The 20,000-nt window shown below is 40.8% G+C and overlaps 2 protein-coding genes and 1 long non-coding RNA gene across 6 annotated transcripts in view; 1 reads left to right on the forward strand and 2 right to left on the reverse strand.

Annotated features, from left to right (window-relative positions):
* Positions 1-13,670, reverse strand: part of engl (endoglin, like) — a 16,657-nt gene extending 2,987 nt beyond the window's left edge. The window contains exons 1-13 of one of the 4 annotated variants that reach the window (XM_083545319.1): positions 13,486-13,670; positions 10,940-11,049; positions 8,586-8,752; positions 7,514-7,651; positions 7,210-7,384; positions 6,866-7,034; positions 5,146-5,290; positions 4,870-5,062; positions 2,755-2,912; positions 2,468-2,623; positions 1,065-1,157; positions 707-955; positions 1-31 (exon numbers count right to left, since the gene is read on the reverse strand). The exon at positions 1-31 is cut by the window's left edge and continues 533 nt beyond it. In XM_083545319.1, coding sequence (XP_083401445.1) covers positions 1-31; positions 707-955; positions 1,065-1,157; positions 2,468-2,623; positions 2,755-2,912; positions 4,870-5,062; positions 5,146-5,290; positions 6,866-7,034; positions 7,210-7,384; positions 7,514-7,651; positions 8,586-8,752; positions 10,940-11,015 — 1,750 coding nt within the window. In that variant the 5' untranslated portion in view covers positions 11,016-11,049; positions 13,486-13,670. Of the gene's footprint in view, positions 32-706; positions 956-1,064; positions 1,158-2,467; positions 2,624-2,754; positions 2,913-4,869; positions 5,063-5,145; positions 5,291-6,865; positions 7,035-7,209; positions 7,385-7,513; positions 7,652-8,585; positions 8,753-10,939; positions 11,050-13,252; positions 13,439-13,485 lie in introns of those variants that run through there. The other 3 variants (XM_083545320.1, XM_083545321.1, XM_083545318.1) reach the window with 3 other exon arrangements.
* A 5,830-nt stretch (positions 13,671-19,500) lies between these two features.
* The window catches only part of LOC310728156, a 1,510-nt gene continuing 1,010 nt past the window's right edge, over positions 19,501-20,000 (forward strand). Inside the window, exon 1 of the long non-coding RNA XR_014534200.1 lies at positions 19,501-20,000. This exon is cut by the window's right edge and continues 732 nt beyond it. This is a non-coding gene — a long non-coding RNA (uncharacterized lncRNA).
* pkn1b (protein kinase N1b) overlaps positions 19,947-20,000 on the reverse strand; it is a 23,170-nt gene continuing 23,116 nt past the window's right edge. The window contains 1 exon segment of the mRNA XM_083545310.1: positions 19,947-20,000. This exon segment is cut by the window's right edge and continues 1,562 nt beyond it. The gene's annotated coding sequence lies outside the window, so the exon portion shown is untranslated.

Raw genomic sequence — 20,000 nt, forward strand, 5'->3', positions numbered from 1 at the left:
ACTTCTCACTGATCCCCACACTGCCCGAGATCTGAGAGAGAGAGAGAGAGAGAGAGAGAGAGAGAGAGAGAGAGAGAGAGAGAGAGAGAGAGAGAGGGAGAGGGAGAGAGAGAGAGAAACAGAGAGTAAGAAATTGACAGTGAGACAAAGACTGAGACAGGAAAAGCAGATATAGAGAGTGAGAAAAAAGTGAGAGATAGAAACAAAATCAAAGTATGAGATAGAGAGTAAGACAAGAACAAAATGAGAGTAAGACAGCAGCAGACAGCGAGTAACAGTCACAGGGATAGAAAATGAGACAGACAGAGGATGAGACAAAGATAAAAAAATAAGACAGACAGTAAGTGGGACAGAGACACAGACATAGAGACAAAGGAAGTGACACAGGGACAGATAGAGAGTGAGACAGCAACATAGATTGAGACAGAGATAAAAAGCGAGACAGACAGAGAGTGAGACAAGGATAAAAAAAGAGTAAGACAGGAAACAGATGGAGAGTGACACAGGGACAGAGACAATATTAAGTATGAAATGTTTTGTTTGTGACATGTCTGAAGGACTTGCTGTTTTTTAAACCTTGATAAACTCCAAAATAAATTCATTATTAATATCCTCGTCATCATCATCATCATCATCATCATCATCATCATCCTGATCACCCTGATTATCATGAACACAGAGAGAGCACGGCGGTGTGTGATCTGACCTCGGTGTACACTCGCCCGTGAACCGTCACCACGCATGGTCCAACTGCTCTCTGCTCAAACCTGTCCGTAGCAAACAGACGCATGGAGAGTAGAGGATCACCGTGCTGGCCCGGGAACCTGGGTGGGCCTGGGGCAGGACTGGGGCCGAGGGCGGGGTCTCTCCCGCTCCGCAGCATCCCTCGCGGCCTAGAGGACGGCTTTGGCGTAGGTGCGCCCCCGAGAGCGGGGAGAGGAGCTGTACATCTGAACTACAACCAAAAAAACCCACACACAACATGACACACAGGTGCATAGGCCACGCCCACATCCTTAATCACAAACATACACAAGACATACAGGCCACGCCCCTTTACTCACATGTACAACCAATGGAGTTGACTGATTGGCTGATTTCTCTTCTGTCATTCGATCCTGTGAGTTCGGCGAAGGCTCGGACCTCCACAGCAATATCTAAAAGACGTTACAAAAAATAAAGTTCATCAAATAGCAAAGCCACGTACTTTTTTGCCCCTGAAGCTGCTCATGTTCCTGTCCAGCAGCTCCGTCAGGATTACGATTCATCTTGTTCAGGACGCTGTAACCCGGATCACTTATGTGTGTAAGAAACAGCAGGACAAAAACGGCCTGTTTCTCACTTACACACACACACACACATACACACACACACACACACACACACACACACACACACACACACACACACACACACACACACACACACACACACACACACACACACACACACACACACACACACTGACCCAGGTCAGATATGTATTTCCCGGCAGATTCTAACTCTATACGTGTTAATAACATTTCCAAGGCCCTCGTTCCGAATGCAATTACGCCCATTATGAGACACTCGGCAGACAAAGACGCAGCAGGAATTTTTTTTGGGCCAAAGTAGTAATCACAAGCGCACAAAAAGGCAAAAAGGAGCAGTGTGTCATGTCAAATAAAAAGACAAGGTGTCTTTGTGTCTATGAAAGGATTTTAAGTGTACTGTGAAGTAAAAAAAAAACAAAAAAAACAATCCCTTTCACTGGAGTAAATTGTAAAGATTTGCTGCTACTGAGATACGAGCGACACGATAATTCCACCACCGAAGCTGGCTAGTTTCAGGAAAGCTAACAATATACACCAAAAGTATTGGGACACCTGACTTTCCCAGCCATACGTGGTTCTTCACCAAACCACAAACTTGGAGGTACACGATTGTTTCGGACGTCTTTGGTAGCATGAAAGTTTCCCTTCATTTGAACAAGGAGATCCAAGCTTGCTCCAGCATGACAATGCGCCTGTGCACAAAGCCAGCTTCATGAACATCTGCTTTATATGGGTTAAATATAGTGTAAGATCTCCTGCGAAAAACCCTATTGAACAGCTTTGGGAGGAATGTGAACGCTGACTGCACCCGACCTCCTCACCTTCTCACCTACCTGACTTTACTAAGAACCTTGTGGATAAATAAATGAGCACAAATCTCCACAAAATCTATAGGAACATCTTCCCAGAAGAGTGGAGCTCATTATAACACACAAACGTTTGCCTATATAGTGTAAGAGTGTAGGAACTCATAAAAAGTGAATAAATGACTGATTATAAATGAGATCTTCTCTTTGTTAGTTTCACTACGTACTATCTTTCCTTGTGTCCCTCTGTTTCTGCATCCTTCTATGTTCCTTCACCCCCCCCCCCCACACTTTTCCCCCTCTGTCTGATTTCCATCCCTCCATGCATTTCTCTCCGTTTTGTCTAACCGTGTTTCTGTACTGCACTTCTCTGCCATGTCGCTCCATCTCTCCTTCGGTCCCACAGGAAATGACTGGAAACGCCAACAGGAAATGGCTCCCGTTGGATCTCGCTTGGCACGAGGGGTCCTTCAGGGTCACCGCCGAAATCGACAGAGTCAGAGTCTGCATGCAACAGAGTGTGTGTGAGTGTGTGTGTATAGAGAAAGGAGTAATTGAAAGAAAGAAGGCGTGATCCATGTTGGAGAACACACTGCTTTATCTATTCCTGATTACAGGGAAAAAAGGAGGAGGACCTGTAAGGACTTTTTATCCACAGAGACAGCAAGGCGTCCGTCCACACACTGCACGTTCACGACCTTCCTGCTGCTCACGCCAGCGTCAAGCTCATGAGACAGCCAGTGCCTCAGCCATGTCTCCTCGACCTTCGCCTCCTCCACAGCCTGCATCGTGTCTGAGTGTAGAATAAAGAGAATTTATTTTCCCATGATATTAAACATCAGCCAGCTTTGATTTTCTTCAGCCCTAGTGTAAGCCTGTATTGTGTGTGTGTGTGTGTGTGTGTGTGTGTGTGTGTGTGTGTGTGTGTGTGTGTGTGTGTGTGTGTGTGTGAGATTTGAGACACAGCCTCACACAGATGAAGTATTTCCCTTAGCACTGTGAGGTTTTTTTACTCTGTCTTTCCTAATAAAGATAAAATCACTTATTGTTCCGTTTTGAGGAACATCTCAAGGTTTTTCGCACTCGTTTATCTTCGTAATCTGGACTCCGAACAGAAGGGTGTGATCTATTTTTAAAAGATATTTGGATGTTTTGCATCAGCACGGAGTCTTTGAAGGACACGTTTACGGACACTGGGAAGTCTTAAGGATGGACTTGAGGAGTTTTTGAACTGTCAGTTGTCCTGTAGTGGAGACCTCAGCGATGGAGTGATGATGGTTTCTACAACACCAATTCCAAAAAAGTTGGGACACTGCGTAAAAAGTAAATCAAAACAGAATGGTGTGATTTGCAAATCTGATTTGTGTAAACCCATATTTTATTCACAGTAGAATATGTCATGAGGTTAGTAAGATCTTCTTCTTCTTCTTCTTCTTCTTCTTCTTCTTCTTTCGGCTTCTCTCATTAGGGGTCTCCACAGCGTATCATCCGTCTCCATACCCCCCTGTCCTCTACATCTGCCTCTTTCACCCCAACTACCTGCATGTCTTCCCTCACCACATCCATAATCCTCCTCCTTCTTCCTCTTTTCCTTCTTCCTGGTGTCTCCATCCTCAGCATTCTCCTACAGATATACCCCATGTCCCTCCTCTGCACATGTCCAAACCATCTCAATCTCACCTTCCTCACCTTTTCTCCAAAACATCCTACATGTGCTGTCTATCTAATAAACTCATTTCTAATCCTGTCCATCGTCTTCACTCCCAACGAACATCTCAACATCTTCAGCTCTGCTACCTCCAGCTCCACCTCCTGTCTTTTACTCAATGCCACTGTCTCTAATCCATACAACATCTCAGGTCCCACCGAAGTCCTATAAACTTTCCCTTTCACTCTCACAGATACTCTTCTATCACAAATCACTCCTGCTATCACTCTTCTCCACCCACTCCACCCTGCCTGCACTCTTTTCTTCACTTCTCTAACACATTGGTCAGTAAGATGATTGGGTATAAATAGTGTATCTCTTGATTTAGAAGTCATTTAGAAGTAAAGATGGGCGGAGCTACACCAATCAGCAAAAGACTGTGTCAACAAATTGCTGAACAATTTCAGAAAAATGTTCCCCAACATCAAATTGCAAAATCTCATCATTTACAGTCCAAAATACCATCAACAGTTTCTGGATAAATCTCTGTGCACAAGATCTTCCGGTTCTCAGGCGGCACTGCATTTAAAACACTCATGATTCTGTGATGGAAATCACTGCATGGGCTCATCAACAACTCCAGAAATCACTGCCAGTAAACACAAACGCAGGTTAAACCGCTATCATTTTATCATAATACTGTTTATCTGTACAACATGGACTACATGTTTTGCGTTGGGCTGGTGCCTGTGAAGGACATCAGTGCATTTAATCAGAAGATAATTAATAATGATAATATTAATATTATTATAATACTAAAATAAACAAAGTGTTTTTTCCCCGAATGAAGGTCATATTTGTTCACAATGTTAAAATTGGCCTACAGTTTGTTCTGTACGATCTGTCCTGTGAGCAGTGTGTGTGTGTGTGTGTGTGTGTGTGTGTGTGTGTGTGTGTAAGAAGCTGCTGTACCTGTTGAAATGCACGTGACAAGACTTTTACAGCATTTATATTACACTAAATGAATGAAAATGCATTAGACTGTAAGGAGACATAGACCTCAGTGATACACATAAAATCTTGGCGAAGATTTTGGTCTCACCTGCCCCGCCCCCTTTCAGCTTGACCACAAGCCGATTGGCAAAATGAGCTTCTGTATATGACGTCACAGAGGAATAGCCGTTTTGATTGGCCCAGGCAAGCAGGTCAGGGTTTGTTAGGAGGTCAGGGACGATGGTGCTGCTCATGGTGAGGTCGGGTTTGGGAGGATAGAGAGGCGTCACACTGTGAGATGACTGAGAGAGAGATGTAAGAGATGTAGAATCACATAGCTTGAGAACGAATGTGTGGTTATTTTGATAAAGAAGAGATGCCTCACGTAAACAGTGATGTGGCCACGGAGACCCGGAGTCACGAAAGCCCAGTTTACAGGAGCAGCACTGCTCAAGACTAATACTACGTTACACCACCCAGCATCAGCCACTGGGGGCAGCAGAGAGACAGATACCTCCACTTGTACGGACCTAAGGAGAGTGTGAGAGCAAAATAAGACTATAAGACTAGAGTTCTCAGTGTTCCCATTTGTGGCTGGTATATGAAGAGACTTTCCACCAGGATGTTCACTCAGGCAATGAAGGGCTTTTTCATGCTATTGTATCTGGTTTTATAAAATTTGCATTTATTTTTTTTTTTGGGAAAATGTAGCAGTTTCTTTTGGATTGATTGAAACCAAATATTTTCAACAAGTTAAGTTTATCTTTAAGACATTGTTCCAAGAGATAAAACTATTCCTCACCTAGGATCCTATGTGCTACACTACGGATGGTATGATTCAGCGATTCGCATCGGTCCATGGGCATAAAAGTTACCGATGTGATGCATCGATTTTAAAAGTGTCCATCGGATATAAGTTCGCATTTGTATCACAAAGCATCGTTTTTAACATATTTGCATCAGGAAAAACTAATTTATTTATTCATAATTATGATTAGATGTGCAATATTTTTATTATTTAGAAAGCGACAAAAAAATTGACCAATATCTTATGTTTTATATTTTATGTGACATATCACAACACTACGGAGACCGAAGCATGTCCTGAGAGTCACACAGTATATAGATTAACATGGCAGAGGTAGAGCTGCATCATCCTGGAGACAGAACAGGCAAAGAACGACACTTAAGTAAATTGATGATTTGCTGTCTGTTTGACCAAAGAAATAAAATTGAACTATCTGCATCATATTGAATTGCGGAGCATCTCTAAAACATGTCTCTAAAATAGCACATAATAAGGTTTAAAAAACACTTTGGCCCATTTCACATTGTTTCTTATCAATTCACTCATCAGATTATGAGCTGCAAGGACTCCTGTTTCTGCAAATTAATTCAGGGATTTAATCTACATAACCAAACCTCAAGTCCTAGAAATGACTCCTGGTTCTTGGTGTGTGATCATGGACTGTCCTTGAAAGCCTCCAGCTTGTCTTTCTGACCAACACTGGGGGCCCAAATATTTCATTTCATATCTGGTATATCAAATCCGCCTTGCTGGATGCTTCCAAAAAGTACTTGCTTTAGGTATTTATATGATGTGTGACTATAAACTAAAGATTTATTTAGGGCACCTGAACTTTCCACCCATATGTGGTTCTTTCCCAAACTGTTCCCACAAAGTTGGTGGTACACAATTCTACAGGAGGTCTTTGGATACGGTAACATAAAATTTCTCTTCACTTGAACTAGGAGACCCTGACCTGTGCACAAATCTAGCTTCGTGAAGATCTGGATTACATGGGTTGGAAGTGAGTGGAAGATCTTCTGCTATAAACCTCATTGAACACCTCTGGGCTGAGTGTGAAGGCTGACTGCACCCCCAGGCCTCTTCATCTCACCTACATCAGTACATGACTTTACTAACACCCTTGTGATTGAATGAAATCTAACACAAAATCTCCATAAAATCTAGAGAAACAACTTCCCAGAAGAGTGGAGGTTAATATAACAGCAAATGGGTACTAAATGTGGAATGGGATGTGATTGCCACTTGCTCATCTGTAGAGAGTTAGTGTTCCTGCATGATGTTCACGCAAGCTCACCCGCAGAGTCCTGAGGCTGCAGACCACAGCTTGATGACGTGCACTTCCGGGTTGGAGAGTCTTTCAGAGGAAGCGCAGCCGTTCACTTCCTGCTCCTGCAGCTTGGAGGCCAGGTAGTTATGAGAGAGAAAAAGAGACTGCAGGCGACACATGCTCGGCATGCTGGGATCTGAGGGTCGGGAAAACAGGAACATGAAGACTTGTGACCTCTCAACATGAGATGCATATATCGTCTGAAACTAAATCTTTAATCGATAAAAATGTAGAATAGAGCAAGGCTTGTGATTTGTACCTCGATGTGTATATGTGTGTGTGTGTGTGTGTGTGTGTGTGTGTGTGTATACCCTCTCCGAGCCGAAGGTACACACGGTTCGCACTGGCTGAGTGTGTAAGGGAGGAGATGCTTGCATGACGTTGAAGGGTCCAGCGCAGGAGGGCACGAGGTCGCCACGGCAACGATGGGATGGCATGGACGCGAGCTGACACGCTCCCGTTCTCCAGTGTGGAGTTTGCTGACATCTGCAACACGCAAACACACACATACACACACACACACACACACATATACACTGACCATTGGCTTTTTATAACTGCAAAAAAAAAACATTTTAACATTTTAGCACACACACACAAAATATAAGCACTGACCTGCACCATGACATGGAGGTTTTCTGGCAGCCCCTCGTTCTGTAGAAGCCAGTGCATGGCATGCTGGGAACTCAGCACAAGAATGACTGAGCGCTGAACAGGATGTGAGTACGACAGTGGCTTCAGAACCACTGTCACCTACAAAGAAAGACAGATAGATAAATAGACCGACAGACAGTCGGGCAACAAAAGTCTGGAATTTTTTTTTTACTAAAATGAAACAGTTGGAGAAACATTTTGCAACTAACGAGGTTAATTAACAACAGGTCAGTAAGATGATTTCCTATATAGGTTTGGAAACCATGGACACCACGGCCTCTGGACTAAAGAGAAGAGGGACTTCCTGGATTGTTATCAGTGCTCAGTTAAAAAAACTGCCACTCTGATGGTATGGGAGTGTATTAGTGTCTGCACATTTGGAAAGACTCCATCAATGCTGAATGGTATCTACAGTTTTCAGAGCAACAAATGCTTCCATCCAGAAAACATAATTTTTAGGAATGGCCTTACATATTTGAGCAAGACAATGCTAACTGCATACTGCATCTATTACAATAGCATGACTTCTTAGTAGAAGAGTCTGGGTGCTGAACCGGCCTGCCTGCAGTCTAGACCTTTCACCATATAAAACATTTGGTGCTTAATTAAAACGAAAAATACAACAAAGAAAACCCAGAACTGTTGAGAAGCTAGAATACAGTATCAGACACAAATGGGACAACATTCCTTTCTCAAAACTCCGGCAACTGGTCTACTCAGTTTCCAGATGTATACGGACAGAAGACGTGATGCTACACGATGGTAAACATCGCTCTGTCCCAACTTTTTTTTAAACGTGTTGCAGCAATTAAATTCACAATAACCTTATTTTCTCTTTAAAATGTTCTCAGTTTAAACATTGAATATGTTTTTTTTTCTGTTCTATTGTGAATAAAATATGGGTTTATAAGATTTGCAAATCATTGCATTTTGTTTTTATTAACATTTTGCCCAGTGTCCCAACTTTTTGGAATTGGGGTTAGATAGACAGATGAACAGACAGACAGACAGACAGATAGATGGGTAATTGTACCAGTTTCTCTGAGCTGCGGTTAGGTCTGGCCACAGTGATCACATGAGTCTCTTTGGCTCCACCCTCTCTGGCAGCGCAGCCTGGCCCCGCCTCGAAGCGTTCAAGGTGAGCATGTACAGGATGCAGTGCCCCTGCTGGAGTAACTCTGCACTGCAAAGTCACTTCACCTGCTCACAGACAGAGGAACATACGTACGCCATCCAAAATCTAATTTTTGTGCACACATCCTTCTGAAAAACACACACAAAACTCACACATGGGCTGCATTTTGAGTGCAATCCAAATACTCAACCTAATCTGAAGTGTGTGTGTGTGTATTTCCTAACCTGAGCTAACACACCTGCCTCTGAGTGTCCAATCAGACTTCTAAATCACTTCACCTTCGTCTGGATATTATATTTTAAAAACCATTTGTGTATGTGAGCTGGAGTGAAAGCTCCAGAATATTCTGAGCTCAGAGAGAAGCCTGGCGCCGGGTCACACTCGGCACTCATACACACGTAGGTGTGTGTGGCACTGCCCGGTGAAATGCTAACCTATTTGCCCACACACACACACACACACACACACACACACACACACACACACACACACACACGCTTTAACACACACTCTCGAGGTGTGCCTGGCTGCATCGTGCGTCGTTAACACCACACCACTCCACTCCTTCTGGCCTTTCTCTCTTAACCCCACACTCCAAAAGTCTGTTACTATCAGGATCTTCTCAAACACCACACAGTTTTACGAATGGGACGGTGTAAAGTTACTGGTATGAGTCACTGAAGTAAAATTCCTTCTGTTAAGTTCCTGAAATTAAAGTTTCCGTTCTAAATTTCCTTCACTAGTTCCTGTATGGAATTTGGCAATAAAGTTCCTAATCTGACGTTAATCTACTAAACTCTCATCAATTAATTCACAGGGATACATTTAGTGTAAGTAATTAGTACTATTCCTGGTGTAAACATGAAGTTGCTCTAATAAGGTCTCCGCAATAAAGTTCCTAATATGTAGTTCCTATACTGACCTCTCTACAATAAAGTTCCAGGTGTAAAGTTTTAAATGTAAATGCATTAAAGTAAAGTTCTTGCTGAAATAGTCCTGAAAAAAACTAACTGTACTAAGTTCCCTTTACAGTTCCCTTTTCCAGTTTTACAAAAGTCTGTAATAAAGTTCCTAATCTGAAATTCCTCTGCTAAAGGTTCCTCTAATAAACTCTCTACAATTAAGGTCCAGGAGTAAAGTTTTGGTATATGACACTGTAGGAAAATTCCTTCTGTAAAGATCCTAATAAAGTTATGTACTAAATTCCATTTTCTAGTTCTTGTATGAAAGTCTCTACAATAAAGTTTCTAATCTTAGGTTCCTTCACAGAACTCTCAGCAGTGTAAAGTTTCTTTTATAAGACACTTTGATAAATGTTCCAGGGGTAAAGTTCTGTAATAACGATACTCTAGTAAAGTTCCTGCTGTAAAGATCTTAAAAATAAAGTTCCTGTACTAAACTGCCTGTACTAAGTTCCTTTAATTGTTCCTCTATTGAAGTTACTGCAATTAAGTTCCTCCAGTAAACACTCTGCAATAAATAACCCCTTTACTAAAGTTCCATTATATAAATCTCTGCAATAACGTTCCTGATCTTATGTTCTAAACCAAAGTTCCAAAGATCTTCAGGTTGAAGGACCTGATTACATGGACAGAGCTGAGCTTTAACTGTTCACACTGTAGAAGACCAACACTGCTGGAAGTAAATAATCAGATCAGACTCTGGTCACAATCTGCAATCTGTATCACGCAGAGGTGAAACACAATCATGTCACAAGCAGATATCTCAGAGTATCAAGATTCAGGCAAATGGAAACTATTATGAGAGGTTTTGGACAGAAAATGAGGATTAGTGAAGAATGAGTTAAACTAGTAACTGAAAGTTAAGCTAGAAAGAGAAAACTGAGCTAGTAAGAGGAAGTAAAGACAGTAGGTGAAGACTAAACTAGTAAATGAGGATTAAAACCATCAAGCAACAGCCTAATGAAAAATATAAACACAAAACTAGCACTTTTCCTAAACCTGTACGAGATGAACCAAACTAGCATGAAAAAAATAACATAAGAACAATGGCTTAATAATCAGGATTCTCTCTTTTGTACTGTGTTTAATTTCTTTTCATCTGCTTCAGGAGGCTCTTATCTCTAGTGCAATGTCACTCAAATGCTCATTAGAATATTAGACCACGCCCAGTTCTTAATTCTGCCTGATTAGAAAATTCAGCTGGTGTTTGATAGACAAAAAAACTTTAACTTCAGTTTATACACACACACACACACACACACACACACACACACACACACACACACATACCTGCATTTCCTGCCCTGAACAGAAGGAGGCAGATTAGAGTCCACCCTGACCGCAACATCATCATCATCTTTATCATGAAGAGTTCAGCTTGATGAGACTTCTGTTACATACTGACAAAGAAAGAGAGAAAAGGAGTGAGAATAAGATTGAGACAGAGTGGGAGGACAAAGAGCAATTCATAACCAAATCTTACATTCCACAAAGTCAAGAAAGACAAAAAGCAACAACACAGTCTGGCCTGTCCAGCTCAGATCAAATCCCAAGTCCCTCCCTCTCACACTCTTACACACACACACACACACACACACACACACACACACACACACACACACACACACACACACACACATACACACATACACTCACGGTGTAGAATTCGACTACAGAATGAATATCTCGCTTGTATTTATGTTGTTCATAACGAAACTTTAAATTCCTAAAACAGCACAGTGTCAAGTCTGGAACTCAGCTGCAGTGTGTTCAGGCTCCTGTGCCTCAGTGAGGTCCAGACACTGGTGTCTGATTGGCCCAGCTTTCCACTGTGGGTCAAACCTTGGGCTTGAACTTAGATACAGGGTTCCTAGTTCAACAGAAAGTTCCAGAATTCCAGAATACTTTAGTAGTATAGTAGTGGTAGATGGTAGATTTCTGGTACTCTGGATTAAAGTTTCTGTACTTTTAATTATAGGTTTAAATATCATGGTCTACAGTTCCTGAACTTGAGTTCCAGGACTAGGCTTTGGTACTAAACATCATCAAAGTTCCTCAGGTAAAATTCTCTCCCAAAGCCCTTAAGTTACATATCTGGTACTGCAGATCCAGTTAAGTCCCTGAACTACAGCATTGGCACTAATATTCTGGCGTATAGATATTGAGCTAAAGATTCTGTATCCTGTCTTTGCATCAGAGTGTCTAATCTAATGTCTAAGCAATGAAATCTTGCAAGTTATTGGGCTGTAGTACTTTATTTTCAAACCCTATGTCCTTTGAGAGTCTGTGGTAAAGAAAAATCCCTGTAATTTCCTTTTTTTTAATATGAAGATTCCTGTATGGAAGACTCTGGAATATAGTTCCTAATCTAAAGTCCCTGGGCTACAGTTTTTGTAGTAAACTCTCTGCATAAAGGTTACAAGATATATGGTGAAAGACCCTTCAGTAAAATTCCTGGTGTAAACACTGAAATAAGGTTCCTGTACGAAAGTATCTGAAATAAAGTTCATAATCTGAAGATAATAAGGTTCCACTAGTAAACTCTTAGCAATAATGTTCCAGGGTAAAATTCTGTTTTATGACACTTTAGTAAAATTCCTGCTGTTGAGATCCAATAAATAAAATCCCTGTACTACGTTTTCTCTAATAGTTTCTGTATAAAAGTCAATGCAATATTAGTTCCTAATCTAAGGTTCTTAAAATGTCTAATTTAAGACCCATTAGTAATATTCCTGGTGTAAACAGTGTAGAAATCAAGTTCTCCTGATCAAGTCTCTGCAATAAAGTTCCTAATCTGGAGTTTATAATCTGAGGTTCCTGTACTGTTTCTAAAACAAAGTTCTTGTTGTCTTCAGGCTGAAGGACATGATTATAAGTACACAGTTTTATAAAAAACAATGTTGTTTTTTTTAACTAGAATAAAATAAAAATTGCATAAAATGAAAAATAATGTTTACCTGACAGCCATAAGATCAAAAATGTTATTTTAAATGGTATAAAATTTAAAAATATATATTTTTCCTGACAGGCATAACATGAAAAACATGATTTTCCTGACAGGCATAACATAAAAACATGATTTTCCTGACAGGCATATCATGAAAAATATTGTTTTCCTAAAAGACATGATGTAAAAATTAATGCTTGTTTTTTAAAAGAGAAATAACATACAAAAAAAATAATTAATTACAAACCTAACATTAGAAGTAACGTAATCCTGACGGGCACGACATGAAAATGTACGCTATACTCACATGCATAACATGGAAATAAACATGAAATATATTCATAACAAAAATGTATCTTATCCTAACAGACAAGCATGAACATCGATGTTTCTGAGATTTTTCCGCAGCACTTCATCACATCCACAGTGTCATGAAGTCAAACCATCAACTCAAACATCAAAACAGATGTTTCAAAACAACACAACAATTATTATTACATACAAACAAACACACACATAAAAAGACACAATAAAAAAGCAGAGAAGAGACAGAAAGACTTCTGTCGAATGGACATGCAAAGAAATGATAGAAATGAATGAGGGATAGAAACAGATGTGTTTGTGGAAGAAACACAGCTGTAAAGTTTTCAGTCTACCTTTATTACCGGCTTATTGATTTCTCGAGTCCCATCATCAGGTTTACAAACCGAACCGCAGGAGACGCGCAGAACGAACCCACGAACACAAGAACACACACATTTCACACTTTTATTTATACTACAACACTTTTTAGAGTCTCTCTCGCTCTTTCTCTTTCTCTCTCTCTCTCTCTGTGTGTGTGTGTGTGTGTGTGTGTGTGTGTGTGTGTGTGTGTATTGGAAACACCCACCTGTGTCGATCGGTGGTCCCAAATGACATCACCGACGCGCGAGGAATCAGCTTTAAGGGCTCTGTGCTCACGCCGCATATTTAAGTATGGACACACACACACACACACACACACACACACACACACACACACACACACACTCTCTCTCTCTCACCACTTCACTCAAAGACCCGAACACACCAATCAGAGCAAAATATCGGAGAAAAGTTTATTTGGAAACAGAAAGGGGCGGAGTTTGAGGATTGGCGTGTGAGTGTGGGCGTGGTTTAAAGGATTGGTATGTAAATTAGAGGCGTGGTTTTAGGATGATTGACGGACTGTAAATGAGGGGGTCTTACGGCAAGGAGAACATTTATATAAAGTATGTAAGATGTGTAGAGTGAAACACACTGCAGCTGATTCCCAGTCTGGGTGATGTGGGTTTTTTATGGGGAATTGAAAGGTTTTCTTTTGTGATGAAAATAAATACAAATAAAATGTGCATTCAGGATCAGAATCAGAGAGATCTTTATTGCCAAGTGTTTGCACTTACAAGGAATTTGTTTTGGTTTCAGAAGCTTCCAGTCTACAGAGAACAAGCAACAGATAATACAAATAAAGATATGGGAATAAAAACAAATAAAAGTAGTATTGCATATATTTTATAAAATATAAAATATATAAAATGATTTAAAAAACAAATAAAAAAAGTGGTATTGCATATATTTTTATTGCACAATTTGGAGAGCATTATTTGTCATTACAAAGTGTGATGGTTTGGGGCGTGTTTTCTGCAGCAGGAGTTGGGCCTCTTATGCAGCTACATGGCAGAGTGAATGCAAATGTTTATCAGAACCTTCTTCAACAACATATGGTTCCTTCCCTGCGTTCATCACCCAATCAGCCCGCAGTGTTCATGCAGGACAACGCTTCATGTCACACAGCAAAACGGGTAAAGCAGTTCCTTGAAACTAAGAACATTGAAATAATGACATGGCCTGCCCAGAGTCCTGATCTCAACCCAATAGAGAACCTCTGGAAAATCCTTGGCGACAAAGTTATGGCCAAGAACCCCACTACAGTCACCGAACTGTGGAGGAGACTGGAAGAAGAGTGGACCAAAATCACACCAGAGCAGTGTGAGAGACGAGTGCTGTCCTGTGGCTGCAGATGTGCTGAAGTCATTCAGAGCAGAAACCTGCACACTTCCTACTAATTGCTGACTGTTGTAAGCTTCAGAACATTGTGTTGTAATCTTTTTCCATGCTACAGTCATTGTTGTTCTCTAATTTTGATCAGTGGGTTTTCTGCAAAATAATGGTTTTTTTTAAATGCCTTAGTTATTTTGAGGAAAAGGTGTTCTGGTAGCATGGTATAGACACGACAAAAACTCCTTCAACTGTTGAGCAGTGAAGATCACATTATTTCAGAATTGTTCAATTGTTTATAAATTGTTCTCTAATTTTGATCTCCACTGTATATTAGGGCTGTCAATTGATTAAAATATTTAATATTGTAAATGAATAAATAAATATTTAATCATGATTAATCACATGATTGTTGATGATGATTGATCTTAATTGTTCATGTCGCTCTGCTCATCTTTGGAATTATAAAATGAATCTGTTCTCCCCAATATCCAGAATAAACCATGGCACGTGATTTACGACTCGGCTTTAGTGAGAAATACAGGACGAGGAAATGAACGTCTCTATAATTACAGCTCCATACAGCACTCAGGGTTTAAAATGAGTCAGAATGAGAGCCAAGTTCAGTTTTCTGCTTAATGTTCTTTTGGAATGCGTCAGTGTTTGGACGTGTCTTTAAATAAAATATTTGGATGCTGGCTGGTGCTGTAAATGACCCACTATGATTTATATGATTCTGGAATTTGATGTGCAATTTACAGAAAATTCTATATGGATGGGGATGTTCTTATGTGTCTGAGGAATATATGTTCAAATGAAAAGTATAGATATTCACTCTATTAGTAAACATTCTGATTCAGAGTGGCTTACAATTTCCTCAGGTACTGGAACTCCTGACCTTCTGATCAGAAGCCCACCATCTTTAACACCTCACCAGTCCATTCTCCAGGAATGTACAGAACGTCTTTGGAAGCGGTAGCATGAAATTTCCCTGTATTTAAACCTGTTCCAGCATGACAATACCCCTGTTCACAAAGCCAGCTCCATGAAGATCTGCTGTCCAGGGGTTGGACGTGAGTGGAAGATCTCCTGCTGTAGAACTCTATTAGACACCTTTTGGGTAAACCTTAATACTGACTGCATTCCAGGCCTTCTCACCTCACCTACATCAGCACTTGACTTTACTAACACCCTTGTGGCTGAATGAAATCTCACACAAATCTCCACCAGCACACTCCAAACTCCAGTGGAGCATCTTCCCAGAAGAGTGGAGGTTCTTGTACCAGTGAATATGGACTGAATGTGGAATGGGATGGACATAAGAAACTTATGGTCAAGTATCCATGAACTTTTGGTCTGTATGGTGAATAACTAGGTGATAAATTATGCAGGGGCTGATGGGAGACGTGGTGTTTGGTGAGAATCATAATCCTGACAAATATTGTGGAGCTTCTTTTCTTTCCATCTGTTCATGTTGTACTTGATGTTCTCTGGGTTCCCTCTGACAAACCATTGTGTGACTAAAACAAATCATGGATTTTCACACACACACACACGCACACGCACACACACACACACACACACACACACACACACACACACACACACACACTGAATTAATTGTAAAGGTCTAAATGATATTTTAAGGCTTAAACTTTTAAAAAGGATGAACTTAAAGGTCTGTCTCCAGACTCCTGTCTGTTCTGCTCAAGTGCTCAGCTGGCTTTCACCAATCCCATCTCATGTGGAGCACATGCAGTCCTGCCCCTTCTAGTCCTCTAATGCTGACTCTTAATAACCCCAACAATGCCTTCAACTATATCAAATGCTGGAATTTTTATATAACAGTAAATAGTTTAAGTGAACCAGCTGAACCTCGGGTTTAATTGAACGAGGTTGCGAGGAAAACAGTTGCAACCGAACTGCAGACAGCATGAGGGGTAACAGGGGCAGAAAACATCGTCCATGAACAGAAAGTGGAAAACAAATGAGGGAGGGCAGGTGAAGTGGGTTTACGAGGACTAAGAACTATCTATCTATCCATCCACCCATCCATCCATCCATCCATCCATACATGTTCTGTTTTTTATGGAATAAACTTACTAAAAGGCAAAAACACAGAGTGACAGTGAACGAGTGGATGAAAGTTCTGTGGAGTCCAAATGGGACATTTGGGTCTCTTACAGAAGAACTCGTGTAAGATGAAGAACAGGAGAGAAGATGTGATCAGTCTCCCTCACCCCCACAGTCAGGTGGAAGTTTAATGGTTAGGGGGTGTTTTGGAGCAGGGAAGATTCCAGAAAGTGAAAGGAATCCTGATCCAACATGGCTCCCATTCCATACTTCAGCACCATGTAATTCCGTCTGGACTGCAGCTCATTGGAAGCGACTTCACCGTACAACAACACGATGAGCCGAAGCGCATGTCTGAGTTCTGTGTGTTATTTAGAGAGCAGACAGACGTCTAGAGTGTATTTATCATGGAACTACCTGCCCAGTCACCACACCTAAATCCTACTGACCTGCTCTGAGGTGAACTGGTCAGAAGAAAGAAATCTCCAACTAGTGAAGAACAACTGTGGTGGGTTTTACAAGAAGCACGGTGAAGTATTTCAGCTGAATGTTTGGAAAAACTAACCAATCAGGCATAACATTATGAGCACCTGCCTAATATTGTGTTAGTCTCCTTTTGCTGGAGAACATTTGTGATCCTTCAATCATCAACATCATGACCTTATTCAGCAGTTTGAGCTACAGGAGCTTGTCTGTAGGACCACACGGACCAGCCTTTGTCATTGGTTCACCACTGTTCCTTCCTTGGAGCACTTTTGATAGACCGGGAACAGCCCACAAGAGCTGCAGTTTTGGAGATGCTCAGACCCAGACGTCTAGACGTCACAGTTTGTCAAAATCCGTACGACCATTTTTCCTGCTCTAACATCAACTTTGAGGCATAGAAACAAAAGGAACGTTCACATGTCTTTCAAAAACCATAAAAAACTCCACACTTTTCAGATTCACTTTATATATCAATCCGTCCAATAATCAATCCACTGCCTTCAGTATCGATCATTTCTCATTAATATGTTTCATTCCCACAACATCTCTGACCTTTTAGACTGATCTTCTAAATTGAACACTGTGTTTCCACCAGTCTGACCAAGACCCTGCATTAACCAGTGTGCAAACACCAGTCCAACCGAAGCAAACATTTTCTAGCAAATTACAGAATTACAGATTGAAAGGGAAAGAAAGGGAAAAAGTGCGTACTTTGTGTACCATCTATTTCCAAACTCCAGCACTCAGTTCATATGTGTGTGTGTGTGTGTGTGTGTGTGTGTGTGTGTGTGTGTGTGTGTGTGTGTGTGTGTGTGTGTGCGTTTCTTAAAGAAGCTATCAGGTTATGCTTTCAGTCAGACTAAAAAAAGGTCAATATACTTTATTTGTTATTCTTTTTATTATTACTTTATTCAGTTCAGTGCAAATGGAGCAGGAAGTGAACATGAACGTGGTGTACACATTTAGATAGATCTATCTAGTGGTTTCCAGGGCTGGAGAAATAAATTGGTTAAAAAAAACATACAGACTCCCAAATATTCGGAGTAATTAGATTTGCGGAGAGAAGCCCAGAGAGCAAGAACGAGAGGATGGAGTGCTGAGGAGGGCATCCTGACACGTCTCTCCATTTTCACCACACGTCCTGCATCACGCTGATAATCGCCCACATCTCTGCTCCAGACCTAACATCCTCTCCTCTTCTCTTTTAGAAAGAAAATCTATCTATCTATCTATCTATCTATCTATCTATCTATCTATCTATCTATCTATCTATCTATCTATCTATCTATCTATCTATCTATCTATCTATCTATCTATCTATCTATCTATCTATCTATCTAATCTTTTATATTCTTGACCTGATTGGTATTTAAACCTTTAGTTTCGCACTGACTCTTCAACAGGTTGTTCATCATCGTATCATCATCAAAAAAATATATTGATGAGCTCCTGAAGCAAACGTCTCAGCACAAGAAGTTCTGAAGATCTTTAGTAAATTAGCAGTTAACTTCAAAACACAATATTCATATTCATTTCCTCCCTGGAAATATGCAGTGTGTTTGTGGACACCTGAGCATAGTTTTGTGCTTCTATTTCAACATCCCAGTCCACATGTGGTCTCCATTTCCTCTTATAATGAGCTCCACTCTTCGGGGAAGATGTTCCACTAGATTTTGAGGAGATTTTGAGGAGATAAATTCAGCCACAGTGGTGTTGGTAAAGTCAGGTACTGATGTAGGTGAGAAGGTGAGAAGGTGAGGAGGTCTGGGGTGCAGTCAGCGTGGAAACATTCATCACAAAGGTGTTCAGTAGGGTTTATAACACGAGATCTTCCACACAATTCCAACCACGTGAAACAGATCTTCATGAAGCCGGCTTTGTGCACAGGGGTCATCGTCATGCTGGAACAGGTTTGGGATTCTTCTTTCTTTCTTTCTTTCTTTCTTTCTTTCTTTCTTTCTTTCTTTCTTTCTTTCTTTCTTTCTTTAATGTAATATAAGTTTTGTACGTTGTACATATGTGTGTGTGTGTGTGTATGTATATGTGAGTGTGTTTGAGAGTGTGTGTGTGTGTGTGTGTGTGTGTGTGTATGAGAGACAGATTAGGGATATGGGAACCTGAGTATATTTAGTTGTGTACATGTGTGAGTTGTTCTCTCTCTCTCTCTCTCTCTCTCTCTCTCTCTCTCTCTCTCTCTCTCTCTCTAAAATGGAGTAGAGATCAGGTACAGTGTTCAGGAACAGGATGAGGGTAAACAGGAAGCTTTTAGGAGACACGAAAAAGCAGAACATTGGGCATTTTCTCACAACAGGGCTTTTTTCCCACTCTAGGGCATTTACGCTGTCACTCGTGGCCATATGTTTGTCTTCAACATCCTTCTCACATGTCAGTTACACTCACACTCCTTTAGCGTTACAGTGATAAAACCAGACAAAGACTTTTTGGATATTTTTTTGTTTTTATTTTTGCATCAACCCAATGACCTGGATGAGGTTATGACATCACAGCTGATAGATCAAACTCACTTTTTTTTAAAGAAAGCAAAGGTATGGCACACACACACACACACACACACACACACACACACACACACACACACTGGTTTAGGTTCGAATATAAGCATTGTTAAAATGTATACTGGCTCCCCCACGTGGTGTATGTGTGTATTACAGCATCCAGTAATTGAGCAGATGACGGACAAAGGAGAAGAGAAGAAGGACAGGGTTTTGGAGAAATGATGAGACGATAAAACAGAGACATGTTTGGCCACATGAAGAGCTGAAAGGGAGATTGTTTATTTATTTTTTATTTTTTTATTGCAGCGATTCT

This window comes from Silurus aristotelis, assembly GCF_946808225.1.
Source record: "Silurus aristotelis genome assembly, chromosome: 6".
Lineage (NCBI taxonomy): Eukaryota > Metazoa > Chordata > Actinopteri > Siluriformes > Siluridae > Silurus > Silurus aristotelis.